The following is a 24,223-nucleotide window of genomic DNA, read 5'->3' on the forward strand; positions in this document are numbered from 1 at the left end:
GCAGCCAGGGAAAGAATTTATAGATAACAGAAAAATAAACAACCTTGAAAACCAGAACAGAAGAACTCTGACTCCTCCTTCGACTGCCAGGCTGGGAAAAGAGACTTTCTAAGGCATCTTGGGGTCATCCTGACCACAGAGATTCTGCTCCTGGGCAGCCTGAGGGCAGCAGCAGCAGCTGGAGAACACAGGAGCTCAATCCAGCTCCTAATTCTGCTCTGCTTCTTCTCCCTTTGTGACACCAGGAGCTCCACCCAGCTCCTAATTCTGCTCTGCTTCTTCTCCCTTTGTGACTTTTCCAAACAGTGACCGGTACAGCTCCGTCCTGGGGAAAAAAAGGAGAGGGAAAAGTCACTTTCCAAGGTCAAAACGGAACCAAAAAGCTGCCACAAACCCTCCACTCCTCCAACAGCAAAGGCCTGGTGTAATTAAAAATGCATCTGAGAATCTTTATTAATAAATAGAGGCAGAGGGGGGAAGTGGTGTGAGCCCAATCCCAGGCAGGGCAGAAATATGGAAATATTCCAGTGTGCCTGGATATTGGATCTCCAGAGAATGAGGGTTTCTATAAGTTTGCCCTTTACAGACAGGCTCTTCAAGTAAGAAAACAAGATTGAATATTTTAATAGGATGTTCGGGGCCGTGAGGAGGATTCAATCACACAGCCAACGTGGGGCTGTAATTTCGTTTTCATACATTTTCTTGGACAGTACTTGAAAAACAATGAAAATGACCCAGCAACAAGATTCCAATTAATATCCCATGTGCAGCAATTCTGATAACAAGAGCAAATTTCCCTTAAAAAAAAAATTAAAAAAGAAAAGTGGGCTGGTGTTATTTATCTTTAATTTTAGAAGCAGAGAACGTGAGCTGGGAGAAAGGAGGGATTCTCATGAAGCAGGAATTTCTGGCATGGAGGGAAGAGCTGGATTTGCTCTATCTGCAGCTCCTAAAGCCTCTTGGCTGCACACACGGAGGGGAGTGTGGGGTACACAATGGGATTTTCCCTTCCATCACAGCAATATTTGGGTCTGGGGGGAGTGTGGGGTACAGACAGAGTTTGGTGCTGCCCGCAGGGAACAGCCTCAAACCTTCCCCAAAACCAGCCAAAGGGATCTGGGGAGATCCCTGTCCCCTCTCCAGGCCCTGCTCCCTTCCCCATTCATTCCTTTTTCCATCCCCAGGAATGTGAGGGAGCTCAAAGCCAACGTGCAGGTTTTGGGGAGCCCCAGGGAATGACTCCAAGAGAGCAAAGCTGCTGTGCCTGCCTCCTGAGCAGCCAAACCCCAACAGTGCAGCTCTGCAGCCTTTGCCAGGGGGGGAGAACCCAGGAGGAGAATTCCTGAGGTTTTTGTCCTCGTTGTTGTGGTTTGATGCTCTCCTGTGGGTGCAGGAGTTCAGGGATGGATGCAGAATTTGCTCCAGTCCCACAGATTTTAAATCAACAGCCATTTCTCAAGCAACCAGGGCCTGGGGAGATCTCAAGGAAGAATTTGTCTTTGCTGGCAGAGCAATGTTTGCTGGCACTGACAGGCTGTGACATGGAGACTGCAGGTTTGGGGGTCAGGGGGGTTCCCTCACCCTCCCAGGAATGGGATGGAGCAAAACCCCAGTGGATCCTTCTGGAAAATGACACAGCAGGGACAGCCAGCCTGGCACAGTGACAAGAGAAGGAGAGCAATCAGGCACCCCCAAAACAGGGCAAACATTTCACCCTGACAATCAAATATTAAATACCCCAACCCTTTCCCCCCTCTCCTCATCAGCCAGGCTCCCTTTCTTCTGCAGCCTCTCCCCTCAGCAGGGTTTAACCATGCAGAGAGTAAAACTCATCAATCCTCCAGGTTTAACCTTGTCTGTGTTTCAATTCACCAGGGTAAGTGCAGATTTTAATACTTTCAGCCCCCTTAAGGCTATGCATAATGAACTCGGATTTTGGTTAAAAAAATATCCGATTTCTCTGCTCCACCCACAGCTGTGGAACCCCAGGCTTGAGCCAGTGGCCTGAAGCAGCCAGAGCTCCCTGGGGCTGGGCACAGGTCACTGCAGCCCAGGGGGAGGCACCTGTGCTGAGGAACAACCTGGGCAGGTGAACAAACCCAGCTCCCACCCCGAGCAGCTGCAGCCAGGGGTCTCCCCTGAATTAAAATTTAACTCACCCTTTATTGCAACCCACAAAAGCAAGTAATGAGCACTAACATTTTTATTTCTTTTAAACCGTCATTTAGGCTGTAGAGGGGATAATTACCTATTTCCACTGTAGTAAGGTTTTATCACCCTTAGTGAGGCATTTTCTAATTTAATATTTTTACTGTATTATCATAAAACCTGTTTCTGGAAAAAATGATCAGGAAGCACACAGCCATTTGCCATAAAACATGTGTGTGTAAGTGCCTTGGCTTAATTATTTATGCATCTCTTCCAGAGGCAGGGGATGGCCCCTCCCCATTGGACACTGCTGCTTCCAGGTCAGCAAGATCCTTAAAAACACTTCAATAAAAGCAGCTACAGCCAGCCCAGGTGCTGAGAGTGGTTCTTGCCCCTCCAAGCCCCAGGTGTAGCTACCACTGACATTTTACAGGCACAACAGGGAGAAAGGAGCGCCCTGGATGAATATGAATAGCACATTTCGTAAATCTCCATGAAGCATCAAAATATAAATCCCAAAAACTCTCAGCAGATCCCCAGGAATCTCCTGTGCCCCCCTGCAGCAGCAGCAAAAACTCCAAGGGGCCACCAAACATGTGCTGCACATGGGAGGGGAGCAGCCAGGGCTGGGCTGCTCTGTGGAATTAGTCATGTTATTCCCTTTTTTAAAATATAAAAATATAAATATATTTATATTTTATATTCTAATTACATATTATATACATAGATTTATATTTTATAAATATATATATACTTATAAATAAATATATATATTTAAAACATTATATATTATATTAAATATATTTATATTTATTAAAAGATATATTTTATAAATATATTTATAAATTAAATATATTTATATTTATTAAACTATAAATATATATATTTCTGTAAACCAGTAGAGGAACAATATTAAGGGGGAAAATTCAGTTTCTAGGGGGTGGTTTTTTATTAAAATAGCAATAGTGCTCCAGTCACTGCTGTGCTCTTCAGTAAAAACACCCTCCAACCAATTTCTCTGCCTTTTCCCAAGTACCTTTTACTTCTTCTCTTCTTCTACCCCCCAAAAAAAAAAAAGATAATTTAGAATATGCCACAAGCAGTACTGAAATGAGTACAACCCCCATTCCCACTGCCATCCTCCACTGGGAACTATGAATTTTTAATTCACAAAAACTGGAAAAGAAGATGGAACAGAAACACCTGTGGAAAACACAGCTCCTGATGGAAACTGAAGCTGGCTGATGGTTTCCTTGGAAAACTTCCCGTCTGTACCAGGCTGGCTCAGAGCAGGGGGCTGCTGACACCAAATCTGGGGTTCAATCCATGGATCACTCCCTGAAGAACTGGACTTGATGATCCACGTGCTCCCCTCTGTGAAATGTTCTGCCCAGTGCTGTGAAATTCAGATTAACGTGCCCAGCAAGCAGAGCAGGTACCAGGAAGACAAAACAATTCCGAAGCCTTAACTGTCTCCATAAAAAGGAGTATTTCTCTTACAGAAATGAAATGAAAGGCAGAGGGATTCCAGGGGAGTTGGTGTGCTCAGTGCCCAGTGGGTTTTACCCCAGCCCAAATCCCAGGAATTGCTGCTCCCACCAGGAAGGCAGAACATGAAACCATTTACCATTCCCAGTTTCTACTCAAAGGCTGAGCCAGCCCCAGTTCCCAGGCAAACCCCAAAGCACAGAGGGCTCTGCTGGGCATTCCCCCAGCTCCCAGCACACATCCCCTGCTCCAGCATTCCCTGTGGGAGCACTGGGAAGGGTTCAAGGGTCTGTGGGGTTCCTGCAGCCCCAGGAGGTGACACTCGCCTTCTTCCCCAAATCCTGGCCATAAACCTTGGCCAGGCAGCCCCAAAGGGCCCCCCAGCTGCTGGAGGAGCTCCCAGAGGGCTCCTGGGTGCTTTTGGCCCCACTAAATTACAGGAGGTGCCAAGTGACCTCTGGCCTGTCCCCTGAGAGCAGCCCCAGGCTCCAGAAACATTCCAGAGCTGGCTGTGGCCCTAGGCAAGGCACGGTGCACATCTGGAGGGGCTGCATGGGGATGGGCTGAGCAGAGGGGGACAGCAGAGCTGGAGCTCAGGGCAGCGTCCCCAGGCATGGCCAGCCCTGGTTCATCCCTGCTCTCCCTGAATTCCAACACCCAGCAGCACTCACTGGGCTCAGGACACACTCAGGGGGCACAGGGGGAGCCTCTCTCACCCTGACTTTGGTCCCAGTCCCATTCCCACAGCAGCACAAAGCACAGGGGATGCAGAGAACCAGCAAACACAGGGACCTGCAGGCGCCTCCACAGCTCCCATTTCCCCAGGAAATCCATCAAGTGCTGCCTTCCCAGGCTGCCTGGGATGGGTGTCTGAGCAGGGCAGGCTCTGGGAAGTGCCCTGTGCAGAGGGAGCCATTCTTTGTGCTCCTCATATTCCGAGGACGATTTCCCCCTTCCACAGCTGGCCTGTTCCATAACAGATTTGATGCAGGAGAAGACAAATTGTCTCACAAAGGAAAAACGACAAATCATCTCGCAGCCCTTAACAGGTTATTTTTTTTCCCCTTTTAAGAGGGAAATTTCCATACCAGAGGCTCCTGTCTGTTTGCCAGGGATGTCAAACATCAGCTGTGGGGACAGGAGGGGTGCAGCCAGTGCCAGCAGCAGGGTCACACACAGCCTGGCAGCTGGGCAGCCCCTGCTGCAGCACCAGCCCTTCCCAAAGCCCTGGGCAGGGCCATGGGTGCCACACTGCACCTCCAGGGCTCACCAAGCCACGGGCTGGGGCCATTCTGAATAAAATCAGGCACAGAGAGAGGAAATTCCAAGGCTGGGTTGGACACTGGGGCTGCGAGCAGCCTGGGACAGAGGAGGTGTCCCTGCCCTGGCAGGGGTGGCACTGGGTGGGTTGGAAGCTCTCTCCCAGCCAAACCAGTCTGGGATCCTGGCATTGCAAAGCTGTGGTGCCTCAGGATCCCCCAGGCAGGCTCAGTCTCACAGGATAAGGTTGCTCCTTTGGCTCCAGCCTGGCCCCCGTGCCCTCCCCGTTTCCCAAGCAGGACATCCTCCCTCCCAGGCTGTGCCTCACAGACCTGGAGGCGTTCTCCTCACACCAACAGGCTCGCTGGGGTTTGTGCCATGCAGCACTGAGCTGCTGGCTCACTTCTCCCTGCAGGAAGGGCTTTGCTGCCTCCCAGGAGTTCTGTGGTGCTGAACACCCTGGATTGACAATCGCAGAGCCCAAACTCCTCCATTAATCTGCTCTCATGGTGTTTTAATACCCCAAGTACAAAGTGAGCCAAGTTAAAGGCTGGTATCTCACCAACCTTTTTTTTTTAATTTTTTTTTATTAAACTCCTATGCCATATAAGTAAATTAATCTTTTAATACCAGGATTTCCTGCTACGTACCCCCCTCTGCTTGCAGCAAGGCTCTCTGTGACAAAGCAACTGCACTGAAGGGAGAATGCTGATTGGGAAAATGCACCAAATGCACAGGGCCTGCCTGGATCCAGGGCAAGGCTTTAATCCAAAGCTCACAGGCAGCTGGATGATCTGGCTGTGCATTCAGGCTCCCTGCAGGCGCCCCTCTGCTGCTGCAGGGGCAGCACTGCCTGGAGGCTCCTGTGCCAGCAGGGCCCTGGGGCAGGGGGCATGTCCTGCCCTTGGATGGGGCACTGAAGGGAGGGATTCCCACCTTGGATGGGGCACTGAAGGGAGGGATTCCCACCTTGGATGGGGCACTGAAGGAAGGGATTCCCACCTCACATTGTGGGGACGCTGCCTGCCTTGACACAGTCCCAGCAGAGCCCCTGATCTTCCCCTGATCTGGCTCACAGAGGATGCACATTCCTCCTCCCCAGCGAGATCCACTGCTGAGGCACAACCCTGTCACAGACATCTTTATGAAAAATCCTTTCCTTAGGATTTGTCCTCCTGAGAAGCTGAGAGGCCTCAGGAACAAAATCAAACAATGATTATCTGCTGCTGCGGGGTGCAACAGGTGCATCTGTGATTGGCTCATGTTGGATGTTTCTAATTAATGGCCAATCACAGCCCAGCTGGCTCAGAGAGTCCAAGACACAAACCTTTGTTATGATTCTTTCTTTTTCTATTCCTAGCCAGCCTTCTGATGAAATCCTTTCTTCTACTATTTTAGTATAGTTTTAATATAACATATATCATAAAATAATAAATCAAGCCCTCCAAAACATGGAGTCAGATCCTCATCTCTTCCCTCACCCTGGGACCCCTGTGAACAGGGTCACACAGCCCAGCCTGTACAAAATGGGATCCCCTCCCCACCTGCAGACCCCCAGCTGGAACTGCAGTGTGTCCTGCAGGCCAGGCTGCCCAGAGCCCTGGGTGCCACGTTTAATGATGATGTACGGGTGCCCTCCCCCCGGGGCTCTGGGGAGGGGTCACACTGCCAGCCTGGGTAGCAACAGCAAATTACAAACCATGTCAATCCCAGCTAATGCACAGCTGTAATCCTCTTTAACAGCAGATCAAATCAGTGCCATGAGTTATGTTCATTCTGTAATCTGATAAGAAAGAGAGTGAGCCTCTAATAAAAGAGTAATGAGAGCCCTTAATGATGCTGTTAAAAGGTAGTGCCAGTTAAAATACTGCTGTTGTTCCAGCTGATTAGATCACTGTTGCATATTTGCACAATCTTGTTTTACCTGTCAGAACAACCTGAGCTGTCTGGGGAGATGAAGGTGTTTGGACCAAACATCTGTGTCCTTAGAGGATGTCTCTTCCTGCAAGTTACTGTCCTCCAGAGGTGAAATAAGGATGTTCATCAGAGTTTGCAGCAATCTGACACCAGCCCTGGCTTTAGAGTGCTCACAGGGACAGAGCTGGGGGTTTGTGTCTCACAGCTGACAGACAGACAGACAGACAGACAGGATAAACCCAAATGCACACACAGACCTCAGCTGGGCTGGGCACATGCACCTGGCACAGGAGCTCTGCAGGTGCCCATGGCTCACCTCCTAAAAGAAGAGGCTTTCAGGGCAATGCTGCACAGAAATTCAACCTTAGCCCCAAGATGTGTGACATCTTCAGGAATTCCCTGAGGCTCCTGCCCCAAGGATCTCTGACCAAAGGCCTGTGAGATGGGGGCTATCACCCCTCAGTGCCCCATTTCCCAGAGCAAAGCCTGCCCTGCTCCCAGCTCTGTGCACAAGGTGCCACTGCATGGCTGGAGGAACAGCTTGGAGGAACCACATTTCCTTCTGTGGCGAGAGGGTCCAAACAATACTGGAAAATCAGAGCAGCTGGGCTTTGCTCTCACTTGAAAAGGAAAAATAAAGGAGAGAAAAACCCAGAGTAAAGCAACTCTGAGAGAGATGCAGTGATGAAACAGCACAGGTGCTATGGACACAAAACTTCTCATCCATAAGTCCCTGCAATCCCCCAAAAGGCAGCAGGTATTTGGTTTCCTTTTCACAAACAGACAAATGACATCTCTCCCTCACAAAGCACAAACATGTTCCACAACCCAGGGGAAAGATGTTTCTCAAGCTTTCTCCATCCATTCACTGGAAAAATTATTCCACCTCCTTCCCACAAACAGCTCAGCTTTTGGAGATTTGGGTTTAAAGTGTATTGCAGGAGAAATATGGGTGGGCATGTGGGAGAGCTGTCTGGAAACCATGCACAGAATTTCACTTCAGTGTTTTCTTTACTAATTGCCACATTAAAACCTTACAGTCTCCCAATAAAATTCTGTACTCTTTAAATAGAGATAAACACAAGCAACATAAAAGTCCTGAGTGAATCTTGAGAGAACTATTGCAGTTATTAACTGAGCTAAGAAAATGCACATTAACCAGAACATAGAAGTTGCCATTTCTGTTAGAAGTGAAGCTCTCTTTAAGCTCTGATTCCACCTGAAGACACCAGGTGGCTGAGCTGTGCATTTCCAAACTGATTCCATAAAATGGGGAAATTTCAACATTTAGGACTTTTGAAATTAATTTGAAACCAATTTCAAATTAGGAGCTCAAAAGCAGGAATCAAACCCTGGGTGCTGAGATTTATGACAATTTGTGCTTCGGTACCACAGTAATTACAGGGTGAAAGCTCAGCCAGGCTGCCAGGACAGATGTGACCAAGACACCCAGGCTGTGATGCCAGTGACAAATGGGGAGCTGATAAGAAGGACTGGAGAGGGTGACAGGCTGAAGAACAGGTCAATACCACGCTGTCATGGAGCCATTTGAGAAGCATAATTAATCTCTTACTCACCTGGCATCATCATTCATTGTGCAGGGGTCAATAGGTGCCATGAAGCTCACCAGCTTGCTGTGGACGTGGAACCTGGGGAGAGCAGCAGCAGCAGCACATCAGGAACTGCTCAGAGGAGCCAATCTGAGCTGCTGCCCGAGCAGGAACAGCCCAGGGGAAAGCAGGGCTCTGCTGGGGGCTGACCCCTGGGAAATCACCAGCTGGAGCTGGCAATTCCCCCTGCTCCCCTCTGGTGAACAGTGAACTGAGGGACAGCAAATCCCCTCTCATCCCAGGCAGGGACAGGACAGCAGCACCAGACAGACAAACAGCCCCTCCAGCATCCATGTGCTCCCCTCCTGCCCTGCCCTGTGCTCTGCAGAGCCCTGAAGGACAGCAAAACCCACTCGGGAGCCATTCCCAGAGCTGGGAATGCCCATCCTGAGTAACCTGCAAATGGAGCATGGAAAACCCAGGGAAGGAGGGGACAGGACAAGGCCTGTGCAGAGATGCCATGGGGCACGTTCCCATCACCCAAACATTGCTGCAAGCTGTCCAGAGAGAGGATCCCCTTCCCATCTGCCACCCTGGACAGGGATTTCATGATTTATATTCAGTGCAGAGGAAGACACCCCAGCTTGCAGCAGCAGAGCTCAGGAAACACTGACAGCAGAAAGTGTGCACACATCCCTCCTCCACAGCTACCTGCAGCTCTCTGAAGTTTGGGGTTTGGATGAATTATTTCCCCTCTTAATGCCCCAATTTCCCTGCCAAGGGGCAGACTGACTGCTCCTGGCAGCACCTGAAGATCCTCAGCCCCTACACTGCACCCAAACAGGCTGTAATACTGAAGCTTTGCTAAAAAGGAAGAATTAAGGAGACAGATGGAATTTGGTATTAAACACTTGGCTCTCCAGGGTCTCCAAGTCCCCCATGAAAGCAAATGTAAGCACTGCTGTCCAATTTTAGAGAAGAACAGAGGGTCAGGGATCTCCTGGGCTGACACCAAGTCTCTCAGTGGAAGCACCAACTATTTAAAAACCCATCTGGGCTCTACTGCCCAATTCTGAAAATGCAGCAGCTTAACTGCATCTCAATCCCAACCACACACAACGAGCCTTTCTTCCTTTTATTGTTATTTTCTCCGCAGCGTCAGCACCACTTTTAGTTAAAAAGCAGAAAGAGGCACCTGAGATGTCAGAGCTGCTCCCCCAGGCCTGCTGAGGGCACAGACTGCACACCAGGAGAGCTCCCCCATCACTCCTGCAGGTTCATGGGGCTGCCTCAGTTGGGTGATGTTGTCAGGAGTTTTGACTGAATCCTGAATATATCCAATTATGTGTGATGCTGACAGAAAGGAATATTGATAGTCAATAATTATAGGCTTTTCAGGCCAACAAAGTAGCTCTTCCCTCTTTCAATAAATTATCTTATGACATCTATCTTAAAAATTGCTATGCCAGGCCAGACCCAGCCTGACTCCACTGACTTTCCATCAGATGCCATCTAAAGCCAGGATTTATAGTTTACTCACAAAGGATGGTTAATGTGCTGGATTTTTCAGGAAGCAGAGCAGCTTTTCAGCATCCTCCCTCCTCCACCACAAATCATGCTGATCTCAGGGAGCCTCAGAGAGGGGAAACACCTCCTGCTCTCAGGGCTGCTTCCCTCCCCACGTGGGGGATTCCAGCACTGAGCTCAGCCCAATGAGTGATCCAGGAGGGAAATGGTTCAGACGTGAGGGAGCTGTGATGTGAGTTACAGACAGAGACCTGACACCAAATTCCAGCTGGCACTCAGGGAGAAACAGAGATTTACCTGAGGTGTTCCTGCACATCTTCGCTTGGAGGTGCTGCCCGCATCTCAGTCAGGAAACACAAATTGCACCAGAGGGGTTTGTTGGCCCTCTCTGGAAATTCCAGCCCCAAAAGGCTCAGGGACATGTGAGCACCTTTCCCTGGTGTTTCCCCAGACCCTGAGTGGGGCAATGCTCCCAGGGTGCATCCACCAAGCTCTAATTCCAGGCTCCAGGAACATCAGCATTCCCCACTGATTCCTGGCTCCAGGAACATCAGCATTCCAGGCTCTAATTCCAGGCTCCAGGAACATCAGCATTCCCCACTGATCCCAGGCTCCAGGAACATCAGCATTTCAGGCTCTAATTCCAGGCTCCAGGAACATCAGCATTCCCCACTGGCTGCCCAGAGCAGGGAATGCCCTCAAAGCCACAGATCAGCCCAGACCCCCCAGAGCCAGCTGGGGTAAAACACACCCAGAGCTGTCAGATTTATTTTTTTTCCAAAATGAGGATTTGTGTGTGCTTGCAGCAGGTGTCACTCACCGGATTCTCCTCCCTTTGCTGGCTTTCCTGTCCACTTTCTTCTTTATTTTGCTCCGTAACTTCTGGATGGCCAACCACTGCCTGGGGAATGCAGAACAGCAGGAGCACAGTTCAGAGCAACTCAACACTCCCAGAAACACTCTCTGATCCCCAGCTGCATTAAAAACTCCACTTCTCAACCACAACTTCCTCATGTCAAAGAAGTTTCCAGCAGGGAAAAACTTCTCCTGGTTATAAATATTTTTTTAAACTGAAATGAGAGTCTTCTCACCTGATTTATACAATGAAAACTCGACATCAGGGAAAAAATCTAACAAAATCCAATTACTGCAATCTTAATATAATCTTAATTACTGTAATCTATTTTATTGTAAAGTCAGATAAATGTACAATGCAATCACCACTTAAATGTAATTTTGTCTGTATCGTGTTAAATCATAGTGAATAGCTTTCCATAATATTCCAGACGTACACAAAATAAATCTGACATTGCACTAGAATCTGGCTGATATTTTACAATGAGAAAAGTTGTTTCACCATCACAACATTTCCTGATGCATTTTCTTTTCCTACCTATAGACAAACCCCCAGAATTGTTTCAGGGAAGTGCCCAACTCCAGCTTTCCTTGGCTTTTACACTTTTCTGAATTGGAGCCTGTGGCTATTTCAATGTACACTGCTCATGAAGTGGCATTTGGAAGTTCTAACTCTAGAATCAGAGAAATAAGAGCTTCCCTGTATGGAATTATATTTTAGTTCTGCATGCAGGGAGCATTCATTGTACAATTTCACTGTACAGAATCCCTTCTTACAGGAGGGATACACAGGAACTGCTTTAACTGATGTCAGAAGGTTTCTTCTTCTCAAACACCACCAAAGCAGAGTTCATAAAGAGCCAAAGCCAAATTTCAGCAGTGGGCAGGCAGTTTTTGTGCCACTGAGAGCCAGAAACACCTGGACCAAACCTTTCCAGTGGGGAAACACCACCTCCAGAGGATCACAGACCAACAGCTTCAAAGCCAGACTGGTGACCCACAACCTCTGCTAGAGAGGATGATTCCTGAATAATGGCACCATGGCTCTTCCCAGCTGAACTGAGCACTGTGCCCTCTGCACTGAGCTGTGCTGAAGGGACAGGGCTGTCCCAGCCCCCCACTCACCTGCCCATGGCCACCTGGTCGTTGGGGTCCAGCGCCGTGGTTTTGCGCTCGATCAGCTCTCGCAGGAGCTGCAGGAGAGACAAAAACCCATCTGAGACAACAAAACCCATCTGAGACAACAAAACCCACCTGGAACAAGCAAAACCCACCTGCAACAAGCACAGTTGTGCAGCCAGCTGCCCCAGGTGTAATGGGGCAATGTGCAGGAAAGGCTCAGCCCCACAGGCTGCCCCCACTGCTGGGGAAGGGCAGGGGAACTGAAGCAATTCCCAAACAGGAGCTGGGCAGTGATGCTCGCTCAGAGAACAGCACAGCAAAATCCTTTTTATGGCTGCAGCAGGAGTGCTCAGGCAGCCTTTTCTATTTCTTTTCATGTCCTGAGGGCTGGGGTTTGTCCTCTTTGCTCCCTGCAGCCAGAGGATGTTGTGAGCAGCCTTTCTGGACCCCTGGCTGGTGCTGTGTGTCTATCACCACTCACTGCAAACCGTGCCTGCTGTGCCTTGGGAACAGGCCAAGGTATCAACACGAGGAACAGAAATAAATCCTCCAAAACTGAGGGGAACAAACTGCTTTAGGGACACCTACCAGTGAAGGTACAGCTCAGAAACACCTGGAACTGACCCACCTGGAAGCAGAATCCAGGCAATTCCAGGCAAGAAAGGATGCAGGATGCTTTTCCTCCACCCTGTACTTTCCTCTCCTTCGAGGCATACACCGCATTACCAGAAAAAAAGAGTGATTCAAACATAATTAAAAACCTGCCAGTACTCTTTTTTTCCTCCTTGCTTATTTTTGGAGATTATTACCACAGCAATTACATTTTAAAATTCCAGGAGCCAGGCCACTGGTTTATTATCACTGGAAAACAGCAAGCAACTTCTCTGCCCTGTTTATCTGATTGATTCCCAACATCTTTCTGGCACCCAATCTATCAGTTTATCTCTGCCACTTCATCACAGTCACTTCTGGCAGCTAAATACAAGATCCAAATCCAGTGTTACACAGACACACGACACAGTAAACCTGTGTAGCACTGCCACTCTGCAAACAGCTGCCCTTAAGGCTAAGCAGAAATGGGATCTTGCTTTCCAGTCAATATTCTGTCACAGACAAGGTGGGAGGGAGGCTTGGAGCAGCAGCCACAAGTGGTGCAGAGAGCTCAGAGTGGTTTCCTCCTGCCCCAGCAGGGAGGGGTGTGTGCTGCCTGCTCTGATCCTGTCCCTGACACAGGGCAGGTGTCACACGCAGCCACCCTGGGGCACCAGCAGCACCACATCTCCTGCAGGCCTGGGCTCCTCCTGCTGGCCCAGAAATCCTGGAGCACCAAGGAGTGCCCCACTTGTGCCCGCACTGGTGGGACAATGCCAGAGGGCAGGCGTGGATGGGATATTGGGAAGGAATTCCTGGCTGGGAGGATGGAGATGCCCTGGCACAGGTGCCCAGAGCAGCTGGGGCTGCCCCTGGATCCCTGGCAGTGCCCAAGGCCAGGCTGGGCAGGGCTGGGAGCACCTGGGACAGTGCAAGGTGTCCCTGTGATGGTGTAGAACATTATGAGCTTTAAGGGTCCCTCCAACCCAAACCATTCCACAACTCCAGGATGCATTTTTGGCGCAGGTTCCTAACCCTGAACCAGTTCTGTGGACCTTGGGGCTGACAAGGCCTTGCAGTGCTCCAAATGTCCTTCAGGGCATCCCAGCTGTGGGACTGGGGGCACTGCCTGCAGAGCAGAGTGAGGCAAAGATGAGGGAGAAGGAAAAAACAAACAAACAAAAAAAAAAAGCAGGAGCAAGAGGGAAATTAGGAAATGGAAATAAAAGCTGCGAAGCATCTTGTTACATCTAAATAGCAAAAGTCTCCGAGCTGAGGTTATAAATCATGCTAACAATGGTTACTAAAATAAAAGTGGATGTAGCCAGAGGCTACCACTGAAAAGTCAGGCCAGGCCTGCCTGGCTGCCTTTGGTCTTTAAGGATTTGATTAGTTTTCTGCTTTGTGGTTCAGAGTCCTGCATCCAGCCCGTGCTCCAGAGCCAGCCAGAGCTTGGGATACAGAGTGAATGATAAATTCATTTACTGAATAAAGCAACACTGTTTTCCCAGCACAAGACTTAAAGCACTTCCCAAATGGTAATATTTCATTAAGCCTGGCGATTCTGCTTCAAATTTATTAGTCAAAACAGAAAACTCTCATCAGACCCCATATATTCCATTAGGAGTGATATATGGTGTCTCCCAATGCCTAATTATTAACTAGGAAGTGTGAGTAAATCACCATCAGCCTTAAGCCCTGATGTGTGAAGACAGAGTTAGGCAATTCCAGCATCAAAAGGCTTTGATTTGAAAGAGATGCTGCTTTGCTTTCCCTCCTTCACCTCTGCCCATGAACTGCTCAGCTCAGTGTCCCAGGGCACACACACAGCGTGGGGAAGAACAGCTCCGTCCCACAGCTCAGCTCCCAGTGCCAGCTGCTCCTGCCCAGGCTGGGAGCAGCAGGACAAGCCATGGGAGCAGAGGGAAGTGTCAGGGATCTTGGTTTTGGTGCCAGGAGAGCTTTGGGTTCTGCAGCAGGAGCTCTCCTGGCACACAGCAGCACTCCCTGCTGGAACCCCTGAAGGGCTCCCTACAGAATTCCCCAAAGGAGCTCCCCTCAGTGCCAGGCAGAGATGCACACCAAGCACAGTCAGAAATGCCATCAGGGTGTTGTTCCAGGGCTCATTTCTCATTTTAGAGGTCAATTTTCATTGTAGAGGTTAGGTCTCATTTTCATGCACTATCTATCAGTGTTTCTGATGCTACACTCACTGACCTTTCTGATTTGCAGACCTCTAAGAATTGCCAGTTGAGACAAAGAGCTAAGGAGAGCTGAAATCAGCCTCTGACAAAAGGCTCGCTTGTCTTACACCTTACAGAGCAAATCAAATTTAAAAAGAAGTCCATCTACAAATCCCCTGTCAAGCTCCCACTCAGCAGCCCTGTAACAACATTTGGATTTCTACCAACAACAGAGAAAATTTAAGTTGCAGCTCAAATATTATTTTAAATCCCCTTGAAATGCTTTTTAAAAACTTAGTTCTTACATTTAATAAAATGCAAGTGGAAATCACTGGGCAGTCTCTTTTTAAAGCCCATTTTATTCAAATTCAGGTTTGTGTAAATGCACAGATTTGTCTATTTTCGAAGAACCCATTAAGAGAAGCTCCAAATCAAGCTTTAAAATGTGTTATTAACCATCCACCCAGCCATTTGAAAGATACATGCCTGTGATAAGAGTATTGTATTGCCATTAACCTGTGGGATGGTTCGAGACATCTCTTATTCACACAAAACTCTAAATGCATCTAATTAAAGCCACAAGATCAGCTGTCCATATTAATCACTCACCGGTTTAATTAAGGTAAACCAGCTTGTCACAAAGCCAGCCTTCTCTATTCCTCACCACTATTGACTTTTAATAGTTCTCTGGATTGGTAATTCCTGGTTTAGGACACCACCAAATTCCTGGGAGAGGACACCAGGGTCCCCCAGGAGCTGCTGGGGACACCAGGGGAAATGAGCCCATCAGTGGAGCTTTCCAGAGCGGCACACGGGGGGTTAAGGATGCTGATCCTGGGGTACATCCCAGCTCTGGGGGGGTCAGAACCACTCCTTGGGTGCTCCCCCTCCCCTCTGGTGCCCACAGCCAGGACTGGTGGCCGTGGGCTGTGACAAAATGCCCAAAGCAGAGCGAGCCCAGGAAAAAGGGATTATGGATATTCCCAATTCTCCCTAGGCACACCTGCTGCCAGAAGTGATGAACATTTGTTCTGGGAAGAGCTGCTACCAGTGGAACACTTAGCATATGAACACTAACCTAATTCCTGTTGGAAATAAACCAATTTCCACTCTCCCCTTTACCAGAGGAGTATTTCAAGCTAACAATAAAATCTCCACTGTAGCATGTCAGAGCAGCAGCTCCCTGGTAGCAGGCTGGAATTTTAAGTCTTAATGCTGCAATATCAGCTGTAATGAATCCTACGTAAATATGACTCCTAAAAATAAAAAGCCTTTTTCTTCCCTAAAAACCATGTATGAAGGAGGATTTAAAGGAAAAGGAAACCTCCAGCCTCTCACTGCTGCCAGTAATGAGGAGCTTCTGAAACACTCTAACTATTCCCACCCAAATAAAAATATTTCACTGCATTACTCAGCTCAGCTTTCCATCACCATCCAACATGGGTCATCACAATAAAAACTGCAACTGCTTATAAAACACGTGAAGAGCAGGAGAAAAGGCAAAGTGGGATGAACAGGCAGAAGAGAGTTAAATCCTGAATCATCACAAAATTCCACCAGACCCACCTGCTGAATTCTACTGAATATTAGGACCTGGACAAGAAAATTGTTTTTCCAGAAGAAAAACAGATTAATTAAAGAGCTTTTTATTATAATCTATAATAAAACAGTGTAACTACTTATTCTGTTATCATTAACTTGTGCACATTCATCAAATCTGGTTCATTTTCACTTGCCTAATTTCACACTGACACATAGAGGAAGCTGATTTCCAGCGCTGCTCTTTATCTGAATGTTTACCTTTTAAGCAGTAATCAAAATAAATGAATAACTATAAAATGTTATTTAGAAGAGTGAAAAGGATCCCAAGGAAAGCCTGGATGTAGATTTCAATAGGAAGGAAGAGGCAGGTGCTGAAATGCAGGCAGCAATCAGTGTTATGCACAGGGGTCAGAGGTTGTGAGCACCCTGAGCTTGCTGCTGATCACTGCTCCCTCCCAGGGTTTATTTCCATGCCCACATGCAATCCCACACACACAAAGCAGTGCTCAGCTCTGACCCAGGGAAAGCAGAGCCATTCAGGGCCCTGTCAGCTCCATTGTGCTCTGCTCTCCCTGCTCTCAATGCAATGTTCAGCTCCAGCTCAGCGCCCTGACAAATAAAGGAAAGCACTTTATGAATCCAATTTAATTGGGAGGTGACAGAAAACACAGAGCCATTTTCCTCAGCCTTATCCCTGAACTGGCTCCAGTCTCTGCCAAACCCCACCGAGCACAGAACACAAACCAGGGCACCCCAAAACCACTGGGATCTGCACAGGAGGCACTTTGGGGATGCAGGAGAGGGGAAGGCTGGAAGGGAAGGAGAGGAGGAGGGAGGGAGATCAGAAAAAGCCCAGCAAGAGAGGGAAATGGATGTGCAGCTGCCTGGCTGCTCAGCAGATGTCTGCCTGTGATGTACGAGGCCGGCAGAGGCTGTCGGAGCTGCTGCCAAGGACTGCCAGGTGATTAAAGCCTGCTCCAGCCTCAGCACTGCAATTCCAGTCCCTGGGGTCCCAAGGTGCCACCCAAGCCTGGCTGTGCTGCCAGATGCTGCTGGCTGCTGCTGCCCCTGCAGCTGGAGCAGCAGGGAAGGCAATCTGGAGCTGCGCCCCTGTCACCCATCCTTCACCTCTGCCCGCGCCTCAAACTGCTCCAATTTGCTGCCACTTCCCTCTTGGGAAATGGCCAAGATACAGTTGTGCCTGGCAGACCCATTTGTTTTACTCAGGTGACTCTCTTCCCTCAATGACCTCTATTAGTTTAAGTTTTAATTTAGATTAACCCCAGCACCCCAATTAACCAGGGAGGGGAGAAGCTAAGCTGGGCCTGCTCATATTTCTGAAATCACCATTTAGCACAGTTACAGTTATTAGAGGGAAAGATGGGGACACTCACCCATTGCTGTTTTCTTTTTAAAAAATTAACATTTCATGGCCAAGAAGCACCTTCTCTGCACAGGTCCTTGGACTGCCAACCTCAGCTGCTTCTCCACTCCATGATTCTGTTACATCAATTTCACTTCTTCTGTGTTCTGAGGGTCCAATTTGCCCCAAAAGCTGAGCTTCTGGGCCACTTGGACCCTAAATTCCACTTCAGTATTATCTCAAAAGAAATCTTTATTAAGATTTATCTTCAATCCCTCCTGCCAACAGGACAGGCCCTGTCCCATCACCACTGGCACCCTCACATGGCAACAGCTCTCTCCTACTCCCCTAGAACTTTACTGGCCACTCTAATAATAATTCAAATTAAAAAAAAATCTGTCTTTCCAGTGATAAAATGAGATTTGTTTAGTCCTGAAGTGCAGGCTCTGTGTGAATTATCAAAGCAGGCAGAGGTTTCACACACTGGGGAAGGGCTTACAGTGACATATTCCTCAGCATGTGACAATTCCAGTTCTCACAAAGCTGTCTTTATTAAATGAACTACAAACACAGTGTTTCCCTGCACTGGGTGCAGATTGCTTGTTTCTAAGAATTCTGCAAATAAAAGGAGTAACTGGCCTGGATCCAAGCTGGCCCAGTTCCAAGGGAAGAGCTGGAGCAGCCCAGGAGCTCTCCCATTCAGCAGGTGAATGAGATGATTTAGGCTGAGACAAGAACAACTTTCAGTGCTCCTGAGGATCCCCCGGGATTGTTTTTCCTAAGGGGGCTCTGCCCACAGAGAACAGAGAGGATTCAGAGCCTTTTCTCCTGTGCTGTTCCCCAGGGAGAACAACAGGCACAGCTCCTGACACACCCAAGCAGCAGCAGCAAGCTCACACCCGCAGGGCAGCTTCAAACTCACAGAGCCCCAGAGCAAAAACTGAGAGCAGAGAGCCCTGAGGGACTTGCAGAGACTTTGGGTGTTAAAACAGGTAACTGAGTTTTACAGGTAAAGAGAAATACAGAGCACAGAACCAACTGCATTTTCTCTGTGAGTATTCAAACCCAGCTGGAGCCATAACTGCAACACACATTTAGCATCACCTACCTGGTGATAAAAGTCATCATCATCAAATATCTCCTCATCAATGTCCTTCAGGTGCCTGTTGGAGTCTGAGGCAGGGAGGACTTCCTGCAAGCATCAAGGAAACATTGAGAGCTCACATGTGCACATTTCTGTCCCTGGCTCCAGAGACATCACCTGCAGCACCTTGTAAACACACTTGATGATATGAAGGAATGGGGGAAAATTCCCAACATAACCAGCTTTTAAGGAGCAGGAATACATTTAAAGGCAAGGCAGAAACACTGCCAATGCCAGAATAGATTTATGATGCCTTTACTGGGAAATAAATAGGACTGTGCAAAGTCTTTCTGGCAAAATACTACAGATATTTTTAATGTAATGGCAAAAATACATCTTGCAAGTCCAGTAATTCTACCTGATCTCTCAGAATTGAGTATTTATTCATTCTTAAATACTAAATTAATAAAAGGCTTACTACTAACATATTCTGTAGGTTATATGCAGTATGATTTTAAAAGGGACTTTCTGGGTTAAAGACTCTAAACTGCAGAGTGAAAACCAAGTTTTGCTGCCACTACCTCAAAAATCAGATTTAGGGAGCAGCACAGGAGGGGCACAATCCCAGCTCAAGGAAAACCTCGCTTTCCCCTGTCAGGAACTGGGACAGGAGGTAATGCAAACATCACAAAACTGGAATTTAAATGTTTTTCCTTAGCCATTACACTGCAGGAATCCACGCTCAGAAATCCAGCAAAGTTTGCAAATTTCTGGCTTGGCATGTGTGAGTGGCTGCAAAGGGAGACCATTTTCTGTGGGGAAAAAGAAATCATTTCCCCTGGGTGAAATCATTTCCCTGGGGTCTGGTATCAGCTCAGAGGTGGCCCTAAGGGGGCTCCAAGGGCAGGCTCGATCCCCCTTGGTGGCAGCTTTAGTTTTGGAGAAATCCAGCAAAGTTTGGAAATGTTCAGGTTGCTACCCCAGTGTCAGCAGGTGGGTGTGGCTGCCAAGGGAGACCATTTTCCATGGAGAACAGAAGTCACCCTCCTCCATCCACCTCCCAAACAAGCACAACCCCATCGCGCCGCCAGCTCTGCCGAGTTTGCCAGGATGAATCAACGAAATAAACCCCTCCTTACCGAGTTGTCAGGCCCGGGCTGAGGGGCGGGGGCAGGCTGGGGCTCCTGCCTGCCCAGCACGGTGTACAGCGAGCGGCGGGTCTGCGTGCGCCGCAGCAGGCGCTCCCTGTCCAGCAGCACGTGCTCGATCTGCGCCAGCACCGAGCGCTCCAAGGCTCCGAAACCCTGCGGGCATCAGGCACTGTCACACAGCACACACAGTCTCTCCTCTCTCTGTCTGCCCACGTCAGCCCCAGTGCAGGGGTTTCTGTGAGGGTTTTTTATTTGTTTCTCCCTCGCTCGCCCTTCCCAACCTGAAGGCGAGTTGATGCCTGGCTTAATAAAATGCCTTGGCTGTTCCGGTTCAGATTAACTCAGGGATGTGAGGAGAGCCTGGATCTCTGGGTGAAATGATTACCCATCGTATTAAAGCCTACACTTCTGGAGGAGGAGAGCCTCAGAGGGCTCTGCTTCTGGGAGGAACCACAAACAGCTCCTGCAGCAGCAAGAGTGACACTTTCCTGGAGATTATTGGCTGTGAGGGGATGTCTGGTTGAGAGAACACAAACTACCATAAGACATCTCCCACTGTCCCAGGTTGCTCCCAACCCCATCCAAGCTGGCCTTGGACACTTCCAGGGATGGGACAGGCACAGCTGCTCTGGGCACCCTGTGCCAGGACCTCCCCTCACTCATAGGGAAGAATTTATTCCATGTATCCCACCCAGATTTCCCCTTTTTCAGCATGGACTTGTTCCCCAGATCCCTGCTCCATGGGAGCCATGTCAGCACACACAAACCAGGCCTTGCCTTGCCCATTTTGCCAGTTGCCAGCTTGGTCTTGTCGTGCCATTTCTGCAGGGTGCTGTTCCTGTAGCTCCTGAAGTCCCTGTAGCGCTTGGCTATGAACTCAGGGTACTCCTCAAACTTCAGCTTCCTCTTGGGGAGGCTCCTCCTCTTCTCCTGAGCCTTCTCCACTGGCTCCTCATCACTGCTGCTCAGGATTTCGTCCTCACTGGAACAAAAGCACTCAGGATAAATACCCTGTCCCTCCCTAAGGCAGCGTGGGATCCTTGCTGGCCCCTCCACACTGATATTTTTGTTAAAAGCCCCATTTAGCCCCTGCCCCATTATCAGACATATTCCAAACCAGACTTCCCACAAGGCAGAAGGAATGGAAATAACAGAGTGTCTGTCACCCAGACCCAGCAGCACCTGAGAGAGCAGCAGGGTGAGGGTGGTCAGGAGGGCTGGGCATTGTCCTGTTTGCTGGAGAACAAAGGGTTCAGGAAGTTCTTATCTCTTTTTGCATTTACCTCTCAGTTTTTGCTTGCTTTCCATCCACCAGGTGCCTCGTGCCTGGGTACTGATAAAGCAGCTCATCCTGAAGCTCCACCAGCACTTTCAGCAAGGCCTCCAGGGCTTTACAACCTTCAGAGCAAGAGACACAAGTGATGAGATCTGATCTATGGGGGAAACTTTAAACCATGACCCGGCGAGTTTAATGAGAGGACTCTGATCAGAAAAGCAGGAGATCCTCAGGAAGAGAGAAAGGGAAGAAAAGATGGGGTGGAGGGGTGTAAATTGATCAACACATGGTGCGGATGTGATTTGTACTGGGATGTGCAGTTGCACCTCACACACACAAACCCTGAAGGGAGATGTGATGCTGTGTATCCAAAGGTTTTTGCAGCTGATAGTTCCTGTGTCCATGCAGTACCTGTTCCAAAAGCTATGAGCTCTCCAAGGACACACAGCCCCAGCTGACTGTGGGACAGGTTAACTGCACACTGCCACAGCATCTGCTCCTCAAAACCAGTTCTTTTGTGGCAACCAACAAGCCTGCCTGCAGAACTCTGTTAGAAAACAAGTGTCTGCCAGGCCTACACAAACTGTCCCTCTGCACATCCACCGCAGGGTCAGCTCCCCCAGCTGACACACCGGGCACACCCCACCCAAAACCTACACTGACCTTACTGTGGCTGGCAGAGCACGGGGGTTTGTGTGGGGAGCAGGAGCTGGGACCTTGCCCAGAGCTGCCCCTGGTGCCTCCTCTGCCACAGAGCCAGAGGGGCTGCTCTGTTAACTCCCCAGCCTCCCTTTGTACGTGGCACAGAAAGAACAGGGAGAACTTTTCCCCACTCCATTGTTTCCTTTATTTCTGCTTTTCAGTGGGGGACCCAGGGATCATGGGTAGAGTGAACAGCAAATCTTCCTCAGGCAGACAGAGGCAGAAATCAGCCCAGACACTCAGAGGTCTCAATCTCCTGCGTGCTCCCACTGTGATATTGCTCAGCTGTCACCACCTTCAGATAAATTATGGCCTGACCTCAGGAACAGCAGTGTCAAGGAGAAGATGCTTTAAGATTTCTGCTGCAGATCAGCTGCTGGACTGGCCCTCCCTGAGCCCATGGTTCATTATAGATCCACTCTGACAACTGCTCTATATAAACCTATTAACGGATTAGGTTTGCTGCACTTGTAAATCAGACGTGTGTGAGCATCAAAACAATTCCACCAGACAAACAGACAAAAGCCCTTAAAAATGCATTTGTTGTAGGTGTCTGAAGCTAAAGCATCACTTGCAGGAGCCAAGTGCCCCCACCCTAGCCTGAGTGCACAGCTTACACCAGCAAAATCCTTCCCACTGCCTGCAACGCAGCCCGATGTCCCCTGAGCCTCCCAAACTGTTTATTTTCTCCCTGCTGCCTCTCCTCCAGCAGCAGTGCTAATGCACCCCAGGCAGCTTTGATCCTGGCAATTACAAGTGGAGCAGCACTCCAGCCCTTCTGGGGTACAGCAGGGCCGTGGTGAGCAGGCAAGGAAATAAAGACAGGCTCAGGCTGCCCCGGGCCACAGACACAGAGCCCAGCACAAGTGGGCATGGGGAGCAATTTTATTTGGAGTGAAGGGGCTGGAGAGGGCAGGGAAGACAATGACCGTGTGTCTAACCAGGTGGGAGGGCTAATTATTGCAGGCAGTGCCTTCATCACAGCCTCTTAGAGCTGGGTAATTTCCCTGCTCTCAGTTCTCGGGTATTTAATAGCATTATTGGATGGCGTTCTCACTTCTACTGCTGGCTGCTTAAGTGGGCTGTAAACTCAACTTCAGAAGCCAAGTGTCACCCTCCTCTGCTCTCTGCCCATCCAGCCCTGCCCCATCCATCCCACATTTCATCCAAAAGGGGCTGTTTTCCTCCCAGCCTCCTCTTCATCTCCCCTTCCCTCTGAAGCCCCTTTGCACTGCCTGCCTTGGGGCAGAGTCTGGCCCCACTTGTGAATGAAGGCAGCACAAACCCAAACTGATCCATGGATGCAAACTGGGTCATTTAGAAAGGAGGCTGGACACCGACTGACCCTCCTACCCCCAGCTGGATTTTTGTCATGCTGCTCCTTGTCTGAAACTGGCACACAACAAACCTGGCTGGAATGTAACCTCCAGCTCCTATGGGACTCAGAGTGGCAGTGCTGAGACACTGCCCTGGAAGAGTCACTTTTAGGAGTCCCTTCCTTTTGTGTCCAGGAGGGAAAAATTGTTCCAGACCCATCAGGCAGCAGATGAACCCACCCAGAACGCTGGGAGCCAGCACCAGTAAATCACAGTGTGCCTCAATACTTCTCTTACATCCTCCTTTCATGCAGCCCCCAGCCAGGCTGGAAACAGCCCTGGAGTATTCAGCTCCATTCAGGGACAGCACTGCCACGGGTCAAAGTGCCAGGAGACCCACCAGAGGTGAAACCTGTCCTGCTGCTGCCCTCAAGGCACACAAAATGAATTCTGTCAGTGCCAGGGGTTGTGGACACCCTGGGGTGGGGGCACCTGGCTGCAGGGGCTGCTCCCAGAGCTGCCCTGGAACCCATGCAGTGCCCATGGCCAGGGGCTGCCAGGGGCTGCTGTGCTCATCCATGCTCCAAGGCAGCATTCCCACAGCTTCCCAGCCAGGAAAAGCCCTGCACTCCCTTCCATGGCCTCTACAGACAGGGTCTCATTTCACCCTCCCAAGAGGCTGCACGGAGCAGCAGGAGCATGCAGGGACACTGAATCCTTGGGAAAACCCTTCCCAGGATGTTCCAGCAGGAACCACCACCTACCCAGCACACAGCTCCACTGCAGAGCTGTGCCAGCACTGGAAATTGAGGACTTTTCCCCCTCAGTTCGATCTGGGGCTCTGGCATCACTGGAATATCACAGGCATGCAATGCTTTCCATCCTCCCTGCCCCTCCACAGGCTGGGGAAGCACCCACACAGGAAAGCTGGAGCAATGCTGGCACTGGGATGAGCAAAAGCTGAGCTGGGAGCCTCCCCTGCCTCCACTGCCAGTCCCCAGGGAGCCCCCATGACCCTCACACAAATCAAAAGGAGGAGAGGAGCCCACCCTTTGACCTGAATGGCTGCACACAAGGAGACGCATCTCCACCTGGCACACAGGTTTATCCCAGCACCACAAGGAGAGGGGGAAGCTTCCCTCCCTTCA

General features: G+C 49.4%; 1 protein-coding gene across 1 annotated transcript in view; it reads right to left on the reverse strand.

The window, feature by feature from the left end:
* AATF (apoptosis antagonizing transcription factor) overlaps positions 1–24,223 on the reverse strand; it is a 37,419-nt gene continuing 13,196 nt past the window's right edge. Inside the window, exons 5-12 of the mRNA XM_014308371.2 lie at positions 21,065–21,179; positions 20,559–20,763; positions 19,770–19,934; positions 18,655–18,738; positions 11,871–11,938; positions 10,711–10,791; positions 8,391–8,462; positions 1–325 (exon numbers count right to left, since the gene is read on the reverse strand). Coding sequence (XP_014163846.1) covers positions 262–325; positions 8,391–8,462; positions 10,711–10,791; positions 11,871–11,938; positions 18,655–18,738; positions 19,770–19,934; positions 20,559–20,763; positions 21,065–21,179 — 854 coding nt within the window. The 3' untranslated portion in view covers positions 1–261. The remainder of the gene's footprint in view (positions 326–8,390; positions 8,463–10,710; positions 10,792–11,870; positions 11,939–18,654; positions 18,739–19,769; positions 19,935–20,558; positions 20,764–21,064; positions 21,180–24,223) is intronic.

The sequence above is a fragment of the Geospiza fortis genome, unplaced genomic scaffold (assembly GCF_000277835.1).
Source record: "Geospiza fortis unplaced genomic scaffold, GeoFor_1.0 scaffold538, whole genome shotgun sequence".
NCBI classification, from domain to species: domain Eukaryota; kingdom Metazoa; phylum Chordata; class Aves; order Passeriformes; family Thraupidae; genus Geospiza; species Geospiza fortis.